At 41.8% G+C, this 22,408-nt stretch overlaps 1 protein-coding gene across 1 annotated transcript in view; it reads left to right on the forward strand.

The window, feature by feature from the left end:
- LOC119464771 (filaggrin-2-like) overlaps positions 1-22,408 on the forward strand; it is a 135,029-nt gene that overhangs the window by 47,700 nt on the left and 64,921 nt on the right. Inside the window, exons 9-13 of the mRNA XM_049655887.1 lie at positions 567-740; positions 3,547-3,645; positions 10,430-10,501; positions 17,120-17,269; positions 21,330-21,446. Coding sequence (XP_049511844.1) covers positions 567-740; positions 3,547-3,645; positions 10,430-10,501; positions 17,120-17,269; positions 21,330-21,446 — 612 coding nt within the window. The remainder of the gene's footprint in view (positions 1-566; positions 741-3,546; positions 3,646-10,429; positions 10,502-17,119; positions 17,270-21,329; positions 21,447-22,408) is intronic.

Below are 22,408 nucleotides of genomic sequence, written 5' to 3' on the forward strand. Positions count from 1 at the left end.
TTAAGGCACCTGCAGTGTTCGGTAAATAGTGGGACCTTGCTGCTTCAATACGAAAATATATTTTCGAAAACGTTTACAATGTAAAGCTAACGAGAGAGAGATAGTGCGCGTATAGAAATTGCAGAAATAATAGGATGAGAACATGCCAGGCGATTTTACCCTTAATGTACATTGGCGCTCAGTATGTGATACAACGCGAAAGCGCGTAGCAAGGTTGTCGAATCTTGTAGCTGATACTAAGCACGGTAGTAAAGCCTACCCTATCTTCAATAGCACAGCCTACCCCAATTGCGCTAACGGATAATTTGAAAGCAAAATAACTGTCAATTTAAATGGGCACACGCGTTGGAATTAAGTTTCACTAAATAACATGGCTCGATAAAGTGTTTAGGCGAATACTTTGTTGTAGGTGGTGTTTTTCCTTTTAGTTGTGAACTTAAATGGCTTTGAAAGGTATAGAACACAGCTGCCACCTTATAATTTAGCCTATAAAACTTAACAGTACTTCAAATTAGCTTTCTTTGAATGACGGAATCTCCGATAATAATTATACTTTTACTTTACAGCGGAAGCTTGCGATTTTCCAATGGCAAGCATTCCTTGCTTCTTCGGTAGGGTACACCAAGTATTCATTTACAACCAATTTACCAAGAAGTGCTTCAAGGGATACGACTGTGGTTTCTTCGGAAATAAATTCCCCACTTTACAAGAGTGTCAAGACACTTGTAGAAAGCATGAAGGTAAGCTGGCTGTTTAAACAATTTGTACGCTAATGCTTATTTGATTGTTCACAGCCATATAAGTTAAATGTGGTCTTGTCATCAATATTCACTGTGCCGGAGTTTTATTGTGATTTAATGTCATTTCAAATTATCTGTACACGCTGATGTGGCATGTTACATTCGTGTTTTGTGGTGAACCGTTTGAGCGCTAAATTTGACAAACTCAAGTTTCCATATATTGTTGACGCAAATGAGAAAAAAAAACGTTTAGGTTGTCCTACCCTTTCCTCAAAACATTTATTATGTGCGCGTATACTTCCAGTGTTCTTACTTTTAGAAATATATTTGTTTCGTGTTTTCCATTTACGTCATCAGGACATAGAAAGTTGGGTACATAAATATAGGTTAGTAGCTTTTATGTGGCAGTGTATCATAAATACGTCCCTTATCTTGATATCTATATGCAATTTACATAGCACATAATTATTGTGCACGGTCCAGACTACTTTAATATTCTAACTTATTGGTGTTATAAAAACTATGAAGGAAGAAGATGCGGGTTTTATAGGAATACTATCACGGAATTAGAAAAGTTTGTGTCCCCTTTCAGTTGTATTCCACGGATCTCGAAACAACTATAATGCTTTGCGCAGTGCCGTTTTTGTAACAAATTTATGCCATGCAGCGCAGGAATAAAAATTTCAGTGAAATGACAAACGTGTTAGCTCGATGAACCGGTAGGTATTGACAAGGTCAATTGAAGTGGGTGAACAAATCGCTCACTCATGATTATCCGCTGGCCGAAGACATTGTAAAGTTGTTAGCCGAACGATGTGGTGTCTGGGAGCCGTTTTCAAAATTATTTGTCTTCCTTTTTTTAAACTGGGCAAAGTCGATATTCTGACTGTTCTGCTCGGGTAGTGCCCAGCACACTGTCTTCAAGACACATTTGGAGGAATGGCGATTATAGTCTGGGGTGGTTATTGTTTGACGGGCAATGTCCCTCAGTGGCCTGGCGCTCTGTTTTTTTTTTTTTTTGCATGATACGTGGTAGTGATGGTCAGGAACACAGTAGAAAAACTTTGAATGACGAAACTAACTTTTATTGGGCGAGCCTGTGCCCAGAAGAACAGGCTACACACAAAGCACAACGTTAGCAGCGAACACAGTCCGGGATTTCCGAATTCTATTCAGCGGGTCAACCGTGTTGGCTTTTATGCATGTCATCAAAGTTTCGACAGTATTCGCAGGTACCCGCTTGTCTTCCAGAAAATACTACTACACAATTCGCGTCACGCATACATGCAGTCAGATTACACAAGGTTTGGTTATAACTGACAGCGGATAGAACCATCGATAACACTACGAGAAACATCCGATACATGCAGGCCCGTCCTGCGCTGAGTGACAACATGTGTTAAATGGTGATACGCGGTCACCCCAGAAAGATAAACAAGTGCACGTGGTAATAGTTTGTGTGTCCTTGAATATGTCTCAGAATGTCTGCAAAACTTTATACTTATTTGCTAAATATTGCTTACACCACAATAGTTCGTAAAATAATAATTCAGGAAACCGTGATGTTGGGCGCGTCAATATTAAAGGTGGCTGGTGATCGTCAAAGTTCACTTACGAATGAAATGGTTTTTGAATTCGACTCCTGTTAATGTGGCGGTGCTATTTTATGGAAGCCGCTTCCATTGCGTGATACAGCAAGACACATCAGTGGTATCATATTATCCGGTCTGGGTTCTGTATTCGCAGAGCGAAATGTTCTCTAGGAACACTAGCAGATGGCTCCTAGAGAATGGGAAAATAACAGGCGTCATAATGTCAATCAGATTTTTATTACGAATGCACTGGTGGGCATCTGACAGAGGTGCAGCAAGCCTTGACGATATGAATGGCCACAGCCATCTCCAGATGCTGTTGTTATTTGTACGTTGTCGCGGGCTTTCAAATAAGTTTTCAAAAGCAGGATTTCTCGAACACTTAGCCGTTAAACAAAAGCAAAAGGTTGGCGTGGTCGCGCAAGTAGTTTCGATTAAGGCGTCTGGTTTACCGACGTAGCAACGGCATGGAAAAAAATTCGAACGCGCGCTAAACCCTAGCACGTTATGTGTAGAGAAAAAAGTTCTTAGTAATGATTTTCCTATTGTCATCGCTTTTTTCATCGAATGTCATCGAATGTTGCCTTCTGAAAATCTCCTGTAAGATGTCACGCGCGCCATTCCTTGTAATACATGAGGGCACTTGCAGCTGTGCACAGTGCCATCCTGCCATATTATGAACAACTTATTAGTCTCCCATTACCATGCAATCACATATGTCTACGATGAATCCCTGTAGAATATTTTTACATAACTGTCTCTGTAACGCAATAAATTACCCACCTGTCATACGATAGTGACTTTTTAAAACTCGTATAAATATTATCTATGGGGAAATATTTGTAAACCTGCCAATTATAATTTGAACTCGGTCTTATTTATTCATGTAACTGCACGCAGTGGGGAGCTTAGGCTTTTTAATTAAAGCTTTACTCGAACCAGTCTTTTTTATAAAAGTTTAAGACCCTGAACGACGTGCCCATAATAAACACTGCGGACCGAGTTTTTGTTAGATGGTCAGAGAGCGAAGTACGACATTTGATGGACAATTTGGTCTCTAAAAGGTGCCTGCGTTTTTCATGAGCTGTTTGGTTTGTTCTAAACAGGGTTTGCAATCTTGAATATGCGGCATTATTAGCATCATTTAGCTTAACTACGTATCTTAATCGACTAACTTAGTCTCTTACAATAGAACGTGTTCCATACAATCGCAGTAAAACGGAAACTGAAGGGCACTGTAACTACGCAAGGACAGAATACCGGGTCTGGAGTATCCTCTGGGCCAGGCCTTCTAGGTGCGGAAACAGGCACAGGTGAGTGACATATATGAAGTGTTGTCCCTTTTCTGGCGCTTTAAATTCTGAGGTATATGCTAGCTACATGCACTGCGTGGAATATTGTGACATCGGGCTTACCTCAATCTGACAACCTATTGTAAAACATCGACAGCAGCTTGGTGATTGCACAAGACAACGCAATAAACACTCCGGGAAAGAACTAGAAAAAGTATCAATTGGAACATACAAAACGATACCCTTGTAGGATGCAAAGAGATTTTTAAAGTGTCTATTCTACGTCGTTTATTTATTGTTGTTTACACTGCGTCACATACTTTTTTATTGAAACAAACGCCGCATTTTTATGCCACGACTATCACAAATAATAGCAATGGAAACATTGAGACACAATAGAGGTATCCGCTACGCAGCTTCAAAGCTTCGTTGGCCTCCATAATTTACATAAAATTACCAATGCAGGTAATCTCTTAACATGTTTCACAAATTGAATTTTTAATGTTGGCTTACGATTGCACATAAGGGGAATTGTGACAACCAGTATTACAATCATTATTTCTTCCTTTAAATTTTCTGTTTTGAAAGACTTTCGAGAAATACAACAGAATGATTGCACTGTTGTAAGTTGCTGTTACAGGTAATCTGACACAGCACTATGATAAAATTTAGAACAGTCAATAGTTCACTGGAGCAGTAATTCATTAAATGGCATAATTTGAGACAGTATTTGTAGAAATTTATGCTCATATGTGCTCTTTTTTTGCAACGTTATTACGATTTGTTCTCCAATCTATGCTGTATTAACCCTCTCGGTCCTAGAGATGTCAATTGATGACATTAGAGAACATGGCCCTCACAAGTCATGACACAAACTAAATACAAAGAGCTAAGCTTTCAACACAAAGCCAGCACATTGTTGATGTAATTGACAAAAGTTTACGTCAAATGGCGCAAGAAAAGCATTGTTCTGCAAAAAAAAAAAACAATGAAAATCTAAAGCAGCAGCAACACGCTGTGATTCCTTTTAAGACGTCGCCAGTGCGAAACCAAATGAGAATGTGGCTTGATAATCTTGTACAGTGGAATTATGTTGAACAGCAGCTCCACAAAAAAAATTACGGCGGAACTTCTATTAGGATGACTGCTGATTTTAATCCGAAAAGCAATCGAGCAATGTAGCGACATATATTCTTGAGTTCACGTTTATTTAACACGCGTAATGGCAATTGCGAGACTTTCATTCTTTCCGGTACATGACATACGCAGATAGTGTCACACTTTGCTATGGCACTCGCTTGCCAATCTGGCCCGTGAGCACGGAGACATGACAACGACTGTATGACTTTCACGCAATGACTATGGAATGACGAAGAAGGAATGGTGTGGATCGGACGAAAGAGGTGTATGACGACGTCGACATGATGGTAATGAGATGTACTTATTTAAATTCTGACGATGATACAACGACGACAACGTCACAACGATGAGACGAAGACAATGAGATGATGACGACTGTAGGCAACGATGGAGTGACAACGACGGTATGATGACAATCCAATGAAAAAGCGGGAATGACGACGACGACAGGATGAAAGCTGAATGACAACGGTATGACAAGGAAGGCATGATCGGGTCTGTGTGTGGACGACGCAATGATGACAGTGGTGGCATAGTCACGACTGCATGCTGACAGCATGATCCCGATAGAATCAAGAGCAAGGAATGACGTCGACGAATTGATGGCGATGAGTGGAGTTTTATGGCGCAAGGGCCAGACGTCGGCGAATTGAGGGTGGCATGACGGCAATGCGATGACGACGAGTCAGATGTCGAAGTTAAAATTACGACGCTGAAACGACCACTATGGCATCCCAGCGACGGTATGTCAACAAATGCGTAAGGACGACTGTATGACTATGATGCAGTGATGAGGATAGCGTGTGAATGGTGTGAGGGCAATGAAATTACGAGGAGTGTGCGATGAGGTATCGTAGTAGTAGCGTGATGATGAGTGCATCACGAAACCTGTATAACGAGTTTGGAGTGACAAGTATGGCACGGCCATGACGGCAGTACGACGATGGTCTGACAATGGAGGCATGATTGCGACTGCCTGACGATCACGGCATGACAAGGGTGACATCATCACTATTGAATGACATAGACTATGATTACAATAGAATGACGAAGAAATATTGACGTCGATGAAACTAGGAAGGCGGTACGATAACGACTGCATAACGACAATGATATGACGTCCCTGAAGTGGTGCCAATGATTAAACGACAGCGTGACGACGGCCACGACGGCATGTGTAGAGTCGGATGGCAAAGCTCAAATGACGACGACGCAACGACCAGAACAGCATCACTACGCCGGACTCACACCTATACTCGTATAGTGGCCCAAGCTAATAGACGACTCGGGCAACTGGATCGAAGCACAAGATGTGACGACTGAAGCATCGCGAGCGTCAGCTCACGGAGCTGGAAAGACGACGACGGAACGACCCACGACGCATCACGGCTAGTGGCCAGACCTAGTGCCCCAAGCGGGTAGACATCTTGGGCCTCTGGGTCGGCTTAAGAGGCCAGCTAGTTAGATGATAGGCTCGCAACAGCTGAAATAGGCAAATAGTGCTATTCGTCGTAAAAATATGAGCGAACTGCTTTTAACGGATAATATAATAGCTCATTTGGAGTGTGTAAATTGGGCGCCACCGGACCTCAGTGGTTGGCAGAATGGAGATTGTGAGTAGTCACTTCCTTTTCTTCCGTATGTTTTCGAAGCGTTTTTATAAGTAGAGTGCGCATTTCTTGCTATACTACGGTACAATTAGTCGTAGGTTAGCAGAAAATGTGACATAAACCCATAGAACATGCCCGTGAATCTAAATTATTCATCGACAAAAACGAGGGCTCATTGAACTCATGTTCTCGACCTGTGCACATGATGAAAAAGAAGCTGAACACCTTGTAGAGCTTCACCTACAAATATCAAGCGCTTAGCGCGGACTTCGGCTTGAAGGAGGACGTCTCGGCACCTATGATACGCTCATTGATGCGAGAGCGCAAAAGCCGGCGTCTGTCGCCTGTAGCAGCGAAACAGCAGGTAAAATTCCCAATGGCTGAGACTCCACAATACGAGTGCGCCTCGACTGAGGAAAGCCTGCTGCAGCGATAGCATGCCAGCTGTTGCGTGAGTAGAGAGGGCATTGCCGCGACGCCACGTCACGCTCACTCTAGCTCTTGGAAGCCTGGGTTATCGCGCATTCCTTGTCTGCGTAAGCTTTCGGCTGCGTTCTAAGTGCGCTTCGTTGAGGCCACATCAAAACGCGCCATGCGTCTAAACGTGCTTGCTTGCCCGTGAAGAGTTCTTCATAACTCTAAGGACCACTCAGCGGCGTTCAATTTGATATTAATGCTTTCGCAACTACAACTCATAAGTGCTTAAGTGTCCTCGGATTCTTATTGCGTACAGTTGTAATTTTTTCTTTCAACAACACAACAGCCAAGATAAGGTTTTACTGAAACAAAATCCATCTTTTAGAGCACTGCAACATCACATATAAGAAAGCTGTGCATTTTTCGAAGAATACATCACGGGTTAATTCACAACCTTTGAGCCCTGGGGACGTCACTTTACACCATATCCATAACATTGCTATACATTGTGGAATTTCATTTTTTTTCTTTAACATTACCCTTCCCAAAGCTATTGAACACTCAATATGTGCGGCAAAAACTATCTGCTTAAGCCAAAAAATTTAAATAAAGGGCCGAAATTGTAAGGCTGCTAGTGCACATGAAAGAACGAAAGTCTTAACACACATCGAATGAAACTATGCAATGTTTGGGCTAATGTAAATTTTGAAAATAGGTATGTTTATTGACCTCAGCACCAAATAACCACAGTTTCTCCTATCTTGCTATAATTTCTATCGCAATTATAATGAACACTTGTTTAAAAATGACGTGCACCCAAGGCAAACATGTGTAATCGGAAGAGGAATATATGCAATTCAACATTCACAATTTCACTCTGCAGAAACAGCTGAAGGCTTTGCTAACGTAATAAGAGAAATTTGAAAACTGAAACTTTGAGTGCAGTCCTCGAGTTCTATGATGTCGAATGGTTTGAAATAAAAGAATACTTTGATCCGGAGAATATAAAACACCATAAGGTAAACACCAGTTCTGTATGGTGGTTGATGATGACTCCGCACGATGACAGCTGTAGTCAAAAATAAAATAAATGGTGTTTTTCATAATTTTCATGATTTACGTACACCTAGGATAGGTTTATTAAAGAAGCGTCACAGGCTCCAGCAGGAGTATTGTGGGAGGGGGCGATTATACACTATATATATATATTCATAAGTGGAAGCAATCAAAGAATTGAAAGAGACAACGAGTGTATGAGTCACATGCTAAGGTACATAAAACAAAATGACGTTACATAATAGTTAGCGGAATACGACGTACACAATCGGAATAGATGGTGGCATATAAAAGGTAAGGGTACATCATTAAACACTGCCAAATTATACAAAAGTGATGAAAGGGTACATGTCTTGACAATGTCAAATACGAGAACCATGCACACAGTTGAGAGAATATTAACAATGAAAGCAACTGGTCATAAAAAATTCCGAGTTACTTCATGCCCAAACTTAACAGGGTCATGAATGTCGACAAGATTATCAGGAAGACCATTCCATAGTTCAATTGCTAGTGGTTATGCTCACGAGTTGAAAGCGTTATTGCGATCAAAGATGCGTTTGAATGAGCGGTTGTTGTGTAAACTGACGAGACGTTCCTTACGGTTGGAAGAGGGGAGTGTGGTTTGGTGCTGACTGTTTGTTATTTTATGAAATAAGGAGATTAGAGGCAATCTTTCTGCGCGATAATAAGGAGAATAAGGACAGTGAAGATTTCATATTTTTAAGCCTGGAATGACGGCTGTAGTCTTTGGCGATGAAACGCGCGGCATGATTTCGAACACGTTCAGGAGCATTGACTACATAGGCACGGAGAGGTGACCAAATTGATGACGCGTATTCAAGTTGAGGACGGACGAATGCATGTTAGCTATGCTAATGATTTAGTCGAAGAAGGAGCGTCGTGATGGTTTCGTTTAAGGTAGCCGAGGGTGCATGATGCATTTGTTGTGATTTTATATATGTGAGTTGCCTAAGAAAGTTCGGGTGAAAGATGCACTTCAATATGTTTGCAAGACGTTGTGCGTGCTACGTGGCAGTTATTAAGAGTGTAGTTATATGCTGAAGGCTGATTTGCTACGGGTGAGGGTCATTATTTTATATTTATTGGTATTCTGAGACATTTGGCAGCGTGAGCACCAATTTGTTAATAGATTCATGTCCTGTTGGAGAACAAAATGATCAGCTGAAGAAGAGATGTTACGGTAGATTACGTAATCTTCTGCGAAAAACGACATGTTTAGAGGAGATACCCGCTGGTAGATCCTTATAGTAAATGAAAAAAAGTTTCGTGTCCGTATCCGTGTACGTTTCCCGGTAAATAATACTGTTGCGCTAGCCACCGCAGCGACGGCAGCTTACGACGTGTGGAGTGACGCCACGAGCCTTTCGTGTATAGGGTGTTTCACTTAACCTGGGCCAAACATTAAAAGCATGTAAATGCTACGTAGTTGGACAGAACCAAGGTAATGTTTTCCATCGCATGGAGATGCTGAGATTATTTTTTTGCATTCCGCCTAATTGGTTAATTATTTTTAAATATTTATTGAAGTTTAAAATTTTTATAATTAGATTAAAGGTGTCAATGAGAAAATTGTAGGACATGAGAAGCTGCCGACCCAACTTTCTGTTGCTCATCATCTGCAACATAAAAGTGTTTTTCCGAGCGTAAAAGGTGCCTGCGAATACAAGCAAGGTGCATCGAGCAGCCAGTCGCGCGGCAATTTGGCGTGGATTCGCGGGCTCCTTTCAGGCTCGAAAAAACACGTTTAAGTAGCACGTATTGAGCAACAGAAAGCTGTATCGGGTGTATCTCATGTTGCTCTACAATTTTCTCATTGCCAGTTTACGTCGAATTGTAATAATTGAGGAGGTGATTCAATACTTACGACTAGTTATCTACTTAGGCCGAATGAAAAAAATAATCTGAGCATCTACTAGCGACGGCAAACAACATTACATTTGTTCTGTGCAGCAACTGCTTTCAGTGTTGTCGCAGCACCATTATGGGGAGGCAACGCATAGTAAAGGCACCCGCGGAGCAGCTTCAATGCGAGGAGCCACATGGAAAAAAATAAACGGTAATAAGACCAGCAGAGGCTTGCTGCTGGTCGTATTGAGTAACTACCATTACTCTAAAGTAATAAAGCATTTCATACCCACCTCAGTCGTTGTAGTGGTGGTTTTCAACAGCTTCGCTCGACACACACTTTTTCAAGGCAGGGATGGCGAGTGAGGTTTTTCTTTTTAACTGTTATTTTGCGTGAAAGTTGTTCTACTTCTTATTCGTAAACTTTGCCTCTCAAAGAAATAATGTACCGTACAGGTTAAGTGCTTTTTCCAATCACAATGCACGATCTAACGTACTGTGTTATACAGACTGCATAATATATTCCGAAATGGCGTTGCCCCAATTCAAAACTGCTCTTTTTCATGATATTTCATCTACCTCTTCTTATTCGTTAACTTTGCCTCTGAGAGAAATCGCGCCTTGTACACGAGAAGTTAAACATCAAATGACAAGTGGTACAACGAGCAGCTCCCAAGGCTCTGACGAAATCCGCCATACCGATTAAACTGCAGGTCGTCCAGTGGATTCGTTGCTGTCAGGATTGTCCAATGTCCTACGTCTTGTTGGGCATCTCACTGTAAGAGGTGAGTCTTAATTTAGAAATTTTGCAGTTATGTCTACAGGTGTGAATTCTGAGGGTCATGTCGCCAACATGCAGTGAGTGACGCAATAGAACGCTGCATGCAGTAGGTCATGTGGATCCCTTACAGAAGCTTATACAGTACAAAGTTCCCTTTGATGGTTTTCCCCTGATCTGATGTTGGTAGTCCTATAAGTGCTACTGTGCTGTGTGGTGATGGTATGCGTTGACAGTGACCGACTGTGATGGTGTATCTGTGCGCATTTTCTTTCTTTCTCTGTTCTTTCTTGTGACTTTGCCTCCCCTCCCCTCTCTCCCCAGCGCAGGGTAACAAACCGGATGTTCTCCTCTGGTTAACCTCCCGGCCTCTCCCCTTTCTTCTGTCTCGCTCTTGATTATTTTTCTCCTGTATGCAATACAAACCGGCTAAGAATTATGGTTGGTTTGCGTGAACGCTTTTACCTATATACCTGTGTGATTACGAACGCAGACGTCAAGCAAATCCTTTTGCAGAACGCTATGTTGTTGCGTATTTGGCACCTGTCTTCGCAAGCCTGTACTCAACAAAATGAACCACTTAAAAGCGGAAGTGAGCTACGATATTACATGGTGTGAGGGGTTCACGAGACGTTTTAGCCCGTGAAAATAGAACGGAAATTTGGCACATAAGAGAGCTGCATATCTGTAAAAATTGGCATGATCGCACACATTGTGGGAATGTTTTATGCAAGGATCTGGCATTGCCGCATAGCCCCTTACTAAGTGCACTTTAATGGTGACAAGCAGCCACTTCAATGTATAAAATATATTTTACGAGTATAGATAATTTGTAATTAGTTTTTTGACAATAGATTGGCACTGTAGGACTAATTTATACTTTGCTTTATTACTTTATTTCTGCAACATTGATGTTTATTTTCTGCCATATTTATCTTTTTGTGATTTTGAGATATATTGGCAAGTATGCATTGTACATTGGCTTCGGAGCTAGCGCAAGGAGCACGAAAGACTGGGGCAATAGATACAGGGGATTGTCTAGCGCTTTAGTCCATAGTACCCTTGATAGTGAAGCTTTATTAAAATTTTAGGCGACACTGAATTATACGCTTTATAGTTTCCACAAGAGAACATTGTTCTTCGGTTATCTACTGTATTGTCTTGTTATTTTATAAAGCATATGCAAAAGGTTCATTTGTTGTCAGTCTTTCTATAGTTTTACACTCTTTATATTTTATTTACTAGCTATAGCGGGTTCAATTCTGAGATTTTTATGCATCCTATTTTATAATTGTATTTATTTATTGTTGCGAATCTGCAAATTCAGCACAAAGATATGTCTATCCAATGAGCATTTTGAATAACGTCTATAAAATGTGACATACGTCATAGTTGCACACAAAATCTAAAAAAAATATCATGAGAGGCACTGGCACACGGGGCTTTACTGGCCTAACTGGAGTGTTGTTGCTTCACTTGTAGGGCGTCGACTTTCTGAGGCACGGTAAGCTTGAGAGAATGCCTGGTACATTCTCATGTTTGAAGCATACAAGAAAGGATGTCGTCCCGCTGACGGCTGGTGTCTTACAAAACTGGCGATAACGAACTTTCACGGTTTCGAAAACGAACTGTACATCATTCAACATAAGAGCCACCATTAACAAAGAGCCACACATAGGCATGAGTCCAAATGACAGGGCAACCGGTGTCATTGCGTCGCAACGAACTGACTAGAGACCCGTTTGCTTATAGCATGTAGATTCAATGATAAATATCATGACAGCGCAAAGCCGCATTGGCAAAGTGGCGCACTGCGAAGTATGACCAAGGGTGCAAGAAGGGTTAGTCTTTTAGATTATCTTCGGCGACTCTATAGATCCACAGGTTGAGTGTGCGCGACGCCGAGAGAGACGGTCATTCTGACGGAATCATATAAAAATTAGCAAATTCTACGTTTTCGGGAATAATGATATCACTGTCCTGAGCCGATGAAGGAGGTCAGAATTAGAACGCTGATTATCGTCTGCCCATGTAGAAAATGTTCTTCGGTGTGTTTGTTATTATCAGATGTTGTCTTGTACGTTGGATAATTGCGAAGAATTTCCCCGACCATTACGTTACTCCATAATGCGAAATTTGATAGGTGGTTTGAATTCTACCGGTTGCGTCGCTCACACGGGAACACGTGACTCGCGTGGAGCGCATTCTCTAGCGGCGGCGGCGCAAGCGAAATAGCGCATGCGCAGTGGGTATGAAGCTCACGCAAGCGCTTCGTTTCCATATATGGTGTCGGAGGACGCGCTTGCCGCATACCTTAGTAATGACATTGCATTTCATTTCATTCTATTACCTTAAAGACTCCACTGAAGGGGTAATACATAAGGGGTGGGTAGATACATGAAAAAAACTGAAAGCCTTATTTTATTACATTGCAAAGCAATTAGTTACGGTGTTCAAAAATGTGGATGGACAGGTTATGACTGATTTCGTTAGAAAGGCCGTTCCAGTCTCTTGCTGCACGAAAAAAGAATGAAGACGAAAAAGTGACAGTGCGCGTACTCGGGCGTGCAACTTGTAGCGGGTGACCCGGGCGAATGGAGATGCGTGCCGGGGGGAGAATATATGGTAGCTTGCCCAGCGAGCTGTAAAAAAAAAAAAAAAAAAAAAAAAAAAAAAACTTGTGAAAAAGACAAAGACTAGCAATTCGGCGACGAGAAGCAAGCAATGATAAACCTGATTCTGTTTTTAGTGCCGATATGGTGTATTCGTAAGAGTACTTAAAATGAATAAATCTTGCAGCTCGATTTTGAAGCGATTCAACTTGATTGATGAGATATACTTGATGCGGGTTCAAAATATTGGATACGTATTCTAATTTCATCCTGACGAGAGACTGATAGGCTAGTAATTTTACATTTTTAGGAGCATGGCGCAAATGGCGTTTTAATAAACCGAGTGTTTTGTTAGCGGATGAAATGATGTTCGCAATGTGCGTTGTCCAGGTTAAATCACTACAAAGGATTACTACGAGATATTTGCATGAAGGAACTAGTTCAAGGTAGGTGCCAGCAATTTGGTACTAGAAAACAAGTGGATTTTTACGGCGGTGGAAGAACACAGTCTTACATTTGTTAGGGTTTAGTTCCTTTAGCCAAAGATTACACCATTCTTGCATACTTCCTAGGTCGTTCTTAAGAGACGTGTTATCGTAAACTCTGTTAATTCGACGATAAATTACGCAATCATCGGCAACCATGCGTATTTTAAAAGATATATACATTCTTAAGTCAATAATGTAAATTAGAAATAGAAGTGGACCAAGGACGAACCCTTGAGGGACGCCTGATTTTACGGGGATAGAGTTAGTTATTTGATGGTTGACCTAGACTAACTGTGAACGGTTATTAAAAATTATTTAATCCATGGTAAGATATCGGCATTAAGATGTTAAGCGGCAAGTTTTAGTAGTAGACGCTCATGAGGGACTATTTCAAAAGCACTTGCGAAATCTAGAAAGGTGGCGTCACTCTGGAAGTTTGAGTCAAGGTTGAAACGTAGGTCGTTAATGAACATAGGTATCTGCGTTTCGCAGGAAAAACTTTCCTGAAGCCATGCTGCGCAGAATGAAGACAATCGTTAGCATCAAGGACGTGCATGATATGTGTGTAGATGATATGTTCAAAGATTTTGCAGGGTACACTGGTTAATGAGATGGGGCGATAATTTATTGGGGAGTGTTTCTTACCCGATTTGTGGACTGGAGCGGCCTTTCTATGTTTCCAAATTGGAGGCAGCATGCCTGTTGAAACTGACTGTGAAAATAGTAAGAGACAGATATGCTGCACAAATGTGGTCAGTGTTTTTCAGAAGTTTAGACGTAATGTTGTCCGCACCAGCTGATGAGGAAAGTTTGATCTTGTCTATTAGGGATTAAATGCCCTATGGGAAAAATGTAATTGGTGGCATGGTATATTGAAAGTTCGCTTGGAGAATAGAAAATGACAGTTCAGTTTCTGGATTAAAAACTGATGCAAAGGTGGCGTTAAACGCGTGCCCACATTCAGTGTCGGTTAGGGCATCACGTGACTCATTCGATATGGTAATTGTGCGCGTGTCCTGTGGGTTTATGATTTGCCAGCATTTTGGGGGGTTGTTCATAAGCATGTTCGGCACATCGGAATAAAAGAATGAGCGTTTAGCGTGACTTGTGGCTTCCAGATAAGCAGTGTCGGCGGCTTTGTACTTATTCCATGCATCAGGGGTGTTATGGGACTAAGCTGTGCGGAAGAGATGTTTTTTTCTTGTTTTCTAATCGTTTCAATGCTTTATTGAACCAGGGTTGTACTGAATTAGATATAATGGTAATTTGGGGAATTTATTTGCCAACCAGATTATGTAGTTTCTCTTTGAAAATCAGCCAATTTTCGCCCACGTTATGACATGGAAGGGCACTTTCAAAAGGGAGGTAAAATTTCATGCGTTCATGATTAATTGCTTCGTAATTGCCCTTATTATACACATAGTTTTTTTAGCGGTCGGGATGAAAACGGGTTTAATTACGAAGTCGACGTGAATGACTTTATGGCTGCTGATTTCGGGGAGATACGTGATAGATGACACGCTCTCGGGATTGCTTGTTAAGACAAGGTCTAGAATACTCTGGCAGTTACGGGGAACATGGGTTGGTTCCGTGAGCATTTGGGATCAGATAAAGTTGAGGCATACCTCAGGGAACTCGTTTGATTCCCTCGATGCAGCCGCTGGTGCAGGCCGGCTGGACCAATCGATATTAGGAAAATAAGGTCTCCAAATATAATTATGCATGATGGGGTGTTTGGTCGTTATTTCACTTAGGATGTTATTCAGCTTGAAACAGAAGTCTGGGGAACTATGAGGGCGTCTATAGCAAACGTCTAGCATAACTGAATGAGGTGCGGCATGGCACTTAAGCCATTGGATTTCAAGATCGGACACAATGTTTACAGATATATAGGATATATTTTGACTCACGGAGACAAGTACCCCTCCCCCCCCCCCCTTCACGCCCCTGCGATGGTTTCGAAACAGTTGAAAATTTGGCAGGTCAGCGAGCACCTCGCAGTCCGTTAGGTCTCCTATAAGCCATGTTTCTATTAATATTAGAATGTTACTGCAAGATGACGACACCAGATTAGAAATAATGTCTCGTTTTGGGATGAAGCTGCGTATGTAATTTAAGATAGCGGAAAGTAGCAAGTTTGATCGCAGGGCGGGACGAGGCGGGGAAGGCAAATGTTGGTGACTGGGCAAATGCTACGATCTTTCTTTAACAGATTGGGCGGAATGGTGAAACACGTATAGTTTGGTACCAATGTGCAATGTTTAGAAGCGCAGAGTGGATTTCAATTTTGCGAAAACGATAACGTGTTACCGAGCAAATCTGATGGGCTGAGAGAAATCGTCACCAACGCTGAAATTGCTTCCCTTAAATTTTGGGCCATTAGAAAGCAGAGCTTCTTTAGTTTTGAATTGATTAAATTTTGTGATGAGTGGCCGAGCACGGCCATCTGTATGGCGTCAAAGGCGTTGTGCACGGTCAATGTGATTGGGATCAACGACGAAGTTCAAGTGTTTATTGCAGTGGCGGATGATGATGTTTTCAGATTCTGCAAATGCTTCTTTGTAGTTAGGATCGGGGATGTCCTAAAATATTAGATTATTACGACGTCATCTGTTCTCGGTATCATCCATCTGTGTAGCAAGGCGAGTGATCTGGCCTGCCATCCTCGGCGACCGGGTAACAGCGTGCGCTACTATGGAGGACGCCATCTCGTAGCGCGTCGTCGACGTGCAGCACGTCTTGTGCGGCACTCCGCTTTACTCCTAAGCGTTTCGTTTTTTCTCCTCCACTGCTTTCTTCTTGATGCTTCCGCTGTATCCTCCTCCTGAGCTTTCCTCCTAGCGCTCTCTTCGCCGTCGCCGTCTTTAATCCTCCGCTGCGCTCCGCTCGTTGGTTCGGTCGGTTACGCCGACGCTCAACGCAGGAATTGGCACCTAAGAGCTGCGCTCTACTATCAAGGTGCAAGTTGGAATCAGCTACCGCAAAACTGGGCTAATTGGAGATCTCTGGGAGAGGTCTACGTACTGCAGTGAACTTAAAATATAGCCTGATGATGATGAGGAAGATGACGATGACTTCCTGTCCTTCCTTTGTTAGGGAGGCAAAGTCTCTAATGCATGCAAGAAAAGCCAGGCGTCTCTTTGAAGTCACGGGCACAGAGCCTCAGGAATAGTTATCTGCGGAGACCAATCCAATCACCTACAGGGCAACTTGCTCACCTTCCGATTAGAACTTGGCGTCCGGGTTTTCGACCCGATTTTCCCACATGCCCAAGGCATCAACTTTTTTGTCACCTCAAAAAACATAGTTCGAAAAGCAAACTAATTCAAAAAGCAAGTAGTATGCAGATCACTTACGTTGCAGATCCGCTTTTTCAGTTCCTACTAGGAGGTTAAACAGACACGTCGATACATCGAATAAAGCGCGTACGTTGATGAGTTTTATGCACAGCGTTTTTATTTCACATTTGCTTCCTCATAAAAATTAACGGATATAAATGACACTATTTCAACGTGTCATACGCAGGTGCAGAACAACTGTCAAATTCTATAGGTAGCAGCTCTCAAGCCTCCGGCCAAGCAGGCAATGCCAATTCATCTGCGAGTCGTCAACATGATTTGTCAGTTTCAGGAACATCTACTAGCTCAGGCCTAGCAGGACAGCAACTGGGAACAGGTGAGTCACATGAACATCATTTTCTGAATTTTCCTGTTGTTTAGGCATCGAAGGTATCTCTTTCGGGGGCCAAACATTTTATTTGCATAGAAGTCATCCCTTTTCTTTTAGTTTCACAATCCTAAAACCTGTATAGGGTCAAATTAAATTAGGAAGCTTCAATTATTCAGTGAGTTTCATCAACTTTATGGAATGTGGACTTCATGTGCGATATCCTTACACAAACGTCATTTGCAAAAGCATCAATTATTTCAAGTAAATCACATAAGAGACAACATAAACTCTGTCCTGACACGTAATATCTGCTTCATATGAAGCATTGTCAAAACAATTTCAGACATGAACTCGCTATATAAAGTGAAACTGACGCTGAATGTAAACGTTCAATAGATTACCTTGCAACTCATTCTAATAAACACTTCGCACGTATTGTTCAGTCCAGAAACACGGTCCTCATAAGAAGTCAAGATGAATCTCACGTCTGCCTCTGCACATGAAAATACTGCGATTTGAGTTTTAATATGAGACGAAGCTTCTTGTAGTCACTAATGAGTGGTGTGAGTGAATGCCAAATTTTCAGCACGAGCTAGGCTAAGTCCACGGCAAGATAAATATTCGTATCCGACGAGCCCACCTCAGAAATTATTGGAGTAGCCAAGCGCAATCACTGGCAAGGCAAACTTGCTCGCTCGCTTTTCAGGACTAGAATTTTAGTCCACTTGTCCGTAGCTTTCGCACAAACATATGTCGGCTACATTGCTACTGATCATATATGCAAAACACTTAGGTCAGTAGATATGTCTTTTACCGGGTTACCAGAAACTTTGACACGCACGGATGTCAGAGCAATTTGGTATGAGGAGCCGTAGAACACACTAGCAACGTTGTTGACAATAAAACTTAACATTTATCTTGCCGTCTATTTGCATGCCGCAGTATTTTCAGAATATACTTGAATGCGTCTTCTGTCATTATGTTGTTGGAAGTTGGTGTTTAGCCGCCGGTAACATCTTTCACTTTTATCTTATTTGGATAGCGTATTCAGAACCCACTCTCCAGAACATAGTGCTTGGCTAGTTGGTGAGTGATGTAAGGTAAATTAAGAGAGCGTAAAAAAGACATGCATAATACATCATGCAGATCCCATTCTCGTCCGTGTATGTTCTTGCGGCCTGCTGTTTATACCATGAAAACCGTATTTCTCGGTAAGAGCAGCTTTAAATTGAAAAATTGGTGATTTGGTTTCCCATTATTAGTGCTCTATACTCATTCATGTTCTCCCTGCTGCTGAATTTCTTCTTTTTATGTGCAAGACTGCTGTAATCGATGGCGATACCCTCACTTACGTTTTGGAGACACGCTATTTTTTATTCATTATCAGCATGGTCCTGGCACGTATGTAAAGACAGGGGTCACCGTTAATAAAGCACCAAGGCTCTCCTGCAACCTGCAGGAAATGCCGTTGTCTGAATGATACACTTTATAAAATGAAAGCCGCAGGAATTTCTCGCAGCGTTGCCGTAGCTGTACCATCAAACATTTCATTCAGTTTCTGTACCAAGTGCGGCAGCTGTTCCAAGCAATACCACGCGGGCGTATGATAACAAAGCGTCAATAAGCTAAAATTCAGCGGCTAACGGTAGAGGAGTGTTGTAGTAATTGCTTCCGGCTCCAAGTTCGTAAAATCAGCAGACTTACTTGTACTGATAAATGAGGTTGCCGGTAAGAGAATTTTAGTGTTATGATCTTTCGTGTATTAGTAGCAGACCCTGACATATCTGCTAAAACAGAGTGGGAGCGCGATCAGTAATAAGACGCAATCTGGAATAATCATGCTTATTAAACATTAACATTGTTTGACAAATCTAAAGAGTTTCTGTAGATTCCTTTCCAGGTAGAGTGGCGTCAAATTCAACTCATGCTGCCATCACAACGTTTGCACGGGTTGCTATTTCTACCGCTATTCTTAATCTTAATCTTAATCGCAAAGAACCAGGTTGCATCGTAACGTAAACTATAAAAATTATGGCTGCAGAATCCAGAAAGAATACCCCGTTTTTCAAGCGGTCAGTGTAGCTGTTTCATTATTTGCCACTGCCTTCAATTCGCTTTTCTTTCATTGCATTTTAAACGCATAACAAATGAGCCACAAGAATAAGTCAACCTGTTGTATGTCTCCACTAAGTAATCGCCGCATCGTAAAACTTTTTGCTCAAGGACAGCTACTGCAGGTAAAATCCCCATGTGGCATCTATAAGAAGCCATCGAGTCGTGGCATACCAGCAGCATATGTGAAAGTGGCAATTTAAATCAGTGCGGAGAAGGAATCCAATTTTACAAATATAATACGCCTAGATATGTGGATATATCTCGGTTCTATACTATATGTATGCAGAAGTGCTTTTAAGGTAGGAAGGTAGGTTAGCAGTTTTAAATCCCGTGTCCGAACGCCGCCTAGCATTTCCGTGCGACATCAGTGCCTTTCTGTCACCTATTATTTTTTTGTGATGTCACTGCCAACCGCTCGCAGATAGAGAAAAAAACCATGCCCACACTGCTTTCCCCGATGAAGATATCGCTGGCTTCACAGGGATCTCTGCTACGAAACCGCACCTCCGCTACCCCGTACACATAATGGAATGCAGGAGGGTCCCATTAACCACGCCCATGCCTAGCATCGGGCTTACTTAATTGCGCTATCTATAAACATCCCCGGCTGCCACGATCCGTCCCCATATCATTCACCCAGAGAGACACGCGTCTTATCAGGTTCAACTTGTTCCATCTTGTTATATAGCGACCAATTCAGAGGGCCTGCTTTAATAGTCTTAATATGAACATTTAGCTCGGAGTGAACTACGATGCCACCTATTCAATTACATGCAAACTGCAGAAATTCTTTACGAGACAACCGCTGGAGCAATTTTTAGTAGTTGCATTGTAGACAAAAAATATGATTAATTCTAGTGACTCTCGGAAGCAGACTTTTTATTTGCGATCTGGAATGTTTACAAAACTTTCCCACTTCTGGTAAATAAAAATAATAAAAGCACGAAACTTACACGTCCATAAAACCAAAACAGATATCGCAGTATTGCTACCTTCAACTGCTGGAGCGTATAAAGTGGACAACGTCTACGTATGAATTTACATCTTTTGTGAAATTGTTACAATGAGTCCGAGGGTTTCACAGTTCAACTAAAAATTAGTAGTCCAAGGCTTAGCGGTGTGTAATTTGTCAATTTTGTTCACTTCGGACGTATTATGAGGCAAGGTTTAAATAATTACAATTGTGATATCATATTTCAGTAATAAGTTTCAGAGTTTTAATGTAATATTATGTAATTGCATGATTTTTGTGGTTGTGATCTTTTAAATGCCATAACTTATCAAAATTGGAGTATTTATTGCTGAGAAAAACGGTGTCTCTTAGTCCATGTTTTAGATGAGGGCTGCACACCTTCCTCGTATTCCTCGTATTATTCCTCGTATGCATAGCTTCCTCGTATCAACCTTCGTAAGCATCGGCTGGGGCATCCAATTCCGTACAAAGCTCTAACCCCGGCAGATGGGGGAGTTGCCCAAGTAATAAAATTTCCACAAGACGCCTCAGGCTGACATCTTTCGAAGCGACCTGGATCAGGCGGGCTCTAAAAGCCAGGTTTTATACATATCCTAATAGCAAACAGTATGCCCTGCTTATTCCTAGCCCCCGTATGGGAATGGAGCCGAGCAAAAATGACGGAGTGCTGTGCATGCAGATTATTTCCATGCTAACCTAAGTATAATTAGGAGTAATAGTTTCTTGGAAAGATCTGTACTACCAGTGCGTTAGATAAGTACGGTGTTTATTTCATAGCGAATGTACAGTAATGTGAGAATGCAAATTCAGTGGATGCAGATTTCATTTAGGAATCTTTACATTCCGTGAAATTTATATTATTGTCCGACTATTCATGGGGTTCACGGTAAACAGTATATCGTGTATGTGGTGGGCCGTGTTTTATCCGTCCAATTTATCATACTATTTTAAAACACGGGATAATCTTTTTTCCAGCAGAAGGGTCTACAGGATCCGTGATCGGCAGTACACAACCTTCTGGTAGTACAAACATCCTTGGGGCTCAGCAGCAAGGGTCGATCGGTGGAGGTCTTATAGCACACCAATCAACAAACGGTGAGCGCTAAGGCACATGTAATATATGAATTTCTGAGCACTTTCATATCCTTCACATTTATTATTATGACGCTTATATTCTCATGGTATTAGACAGAAAAATAAGCGTTCACATTACATGATAGGCTGAGTTGCTGTCACGTAAAGTGTTGGAGAGGCAGTGAGGTTTATCCAGAAATGAACCAAGTAAAGTTAAAATGGGGTACTAGAGACACCCTAGTGATCGAAGGAATGGCGTGCTATACTACTAGTAGGTCGATTCGGCCAATGAACATAGAGTTTACCACTTTCATTCAGTTGAAGTTCTCAGGCGGAAGGCTGTCGGTGATATTTCGGCAACCAAAAGGATCTTTAGGACCAACATAACTATGCTCTGAAGAGTCATGTGTGTTCTACCCAAATTAGAAAGACGGAAGTGTAGATAGCGTTCTCGGTTTAATCGTGCTCGTTTAAAAGCAAGGAGCCAATACGTTTGGTTGTTGAACCCATTATGAGAGGAAGAAGGATTTCGTGCAAGCATCTTCAATTAGAATTTGGTAGTCTTAGGGGTTGGGTAAAGGGGTCCGATCCATTTAATTGTTTCTTCTAGGAACAGCAAGCGTACCTGCGCTCTCAAAACGCTGCAACCTTCAGCAGAAGTAGCAACGTTTAGAAAGTGGTGCTTCGGATGATACTAAAGTTCACGAAGTATCTAAAGCCGTGTAAGCTTGTTAGGCATGTATAAATACCTCATCTATAATCCAGCCAAGAGTCTTACGTGCTCATAAGTTGCTGTCGCATATATATATATATATATATATATATATATATATATATATTGTGAGACGTCGACCGATGCGATGCCTGTATTTCCGAGCAGCCGCCCGAGACAGAGACGAAGGACCGCACGAGACAAAAGATGATGATGATACGTATGTACACATGACGACGACGATATGCACAAATAGTGCTCACACAAGATA

This window comes from Dermacentor silvarum, chromosome 9 (genome assembly GCF_013339745.2).
Source record: "Dermacentor silvarum isolate Dsil-2018 chromosome 9, BIME_Dsil_1.4, whole genome shotgun sequence".
Lineage (NCBI taxonomy): Eukaryota > Metazoa > Arthropoda > Arachnida > Ixodida > Ixodidae > Dermacentor > Dermacentor silvarum.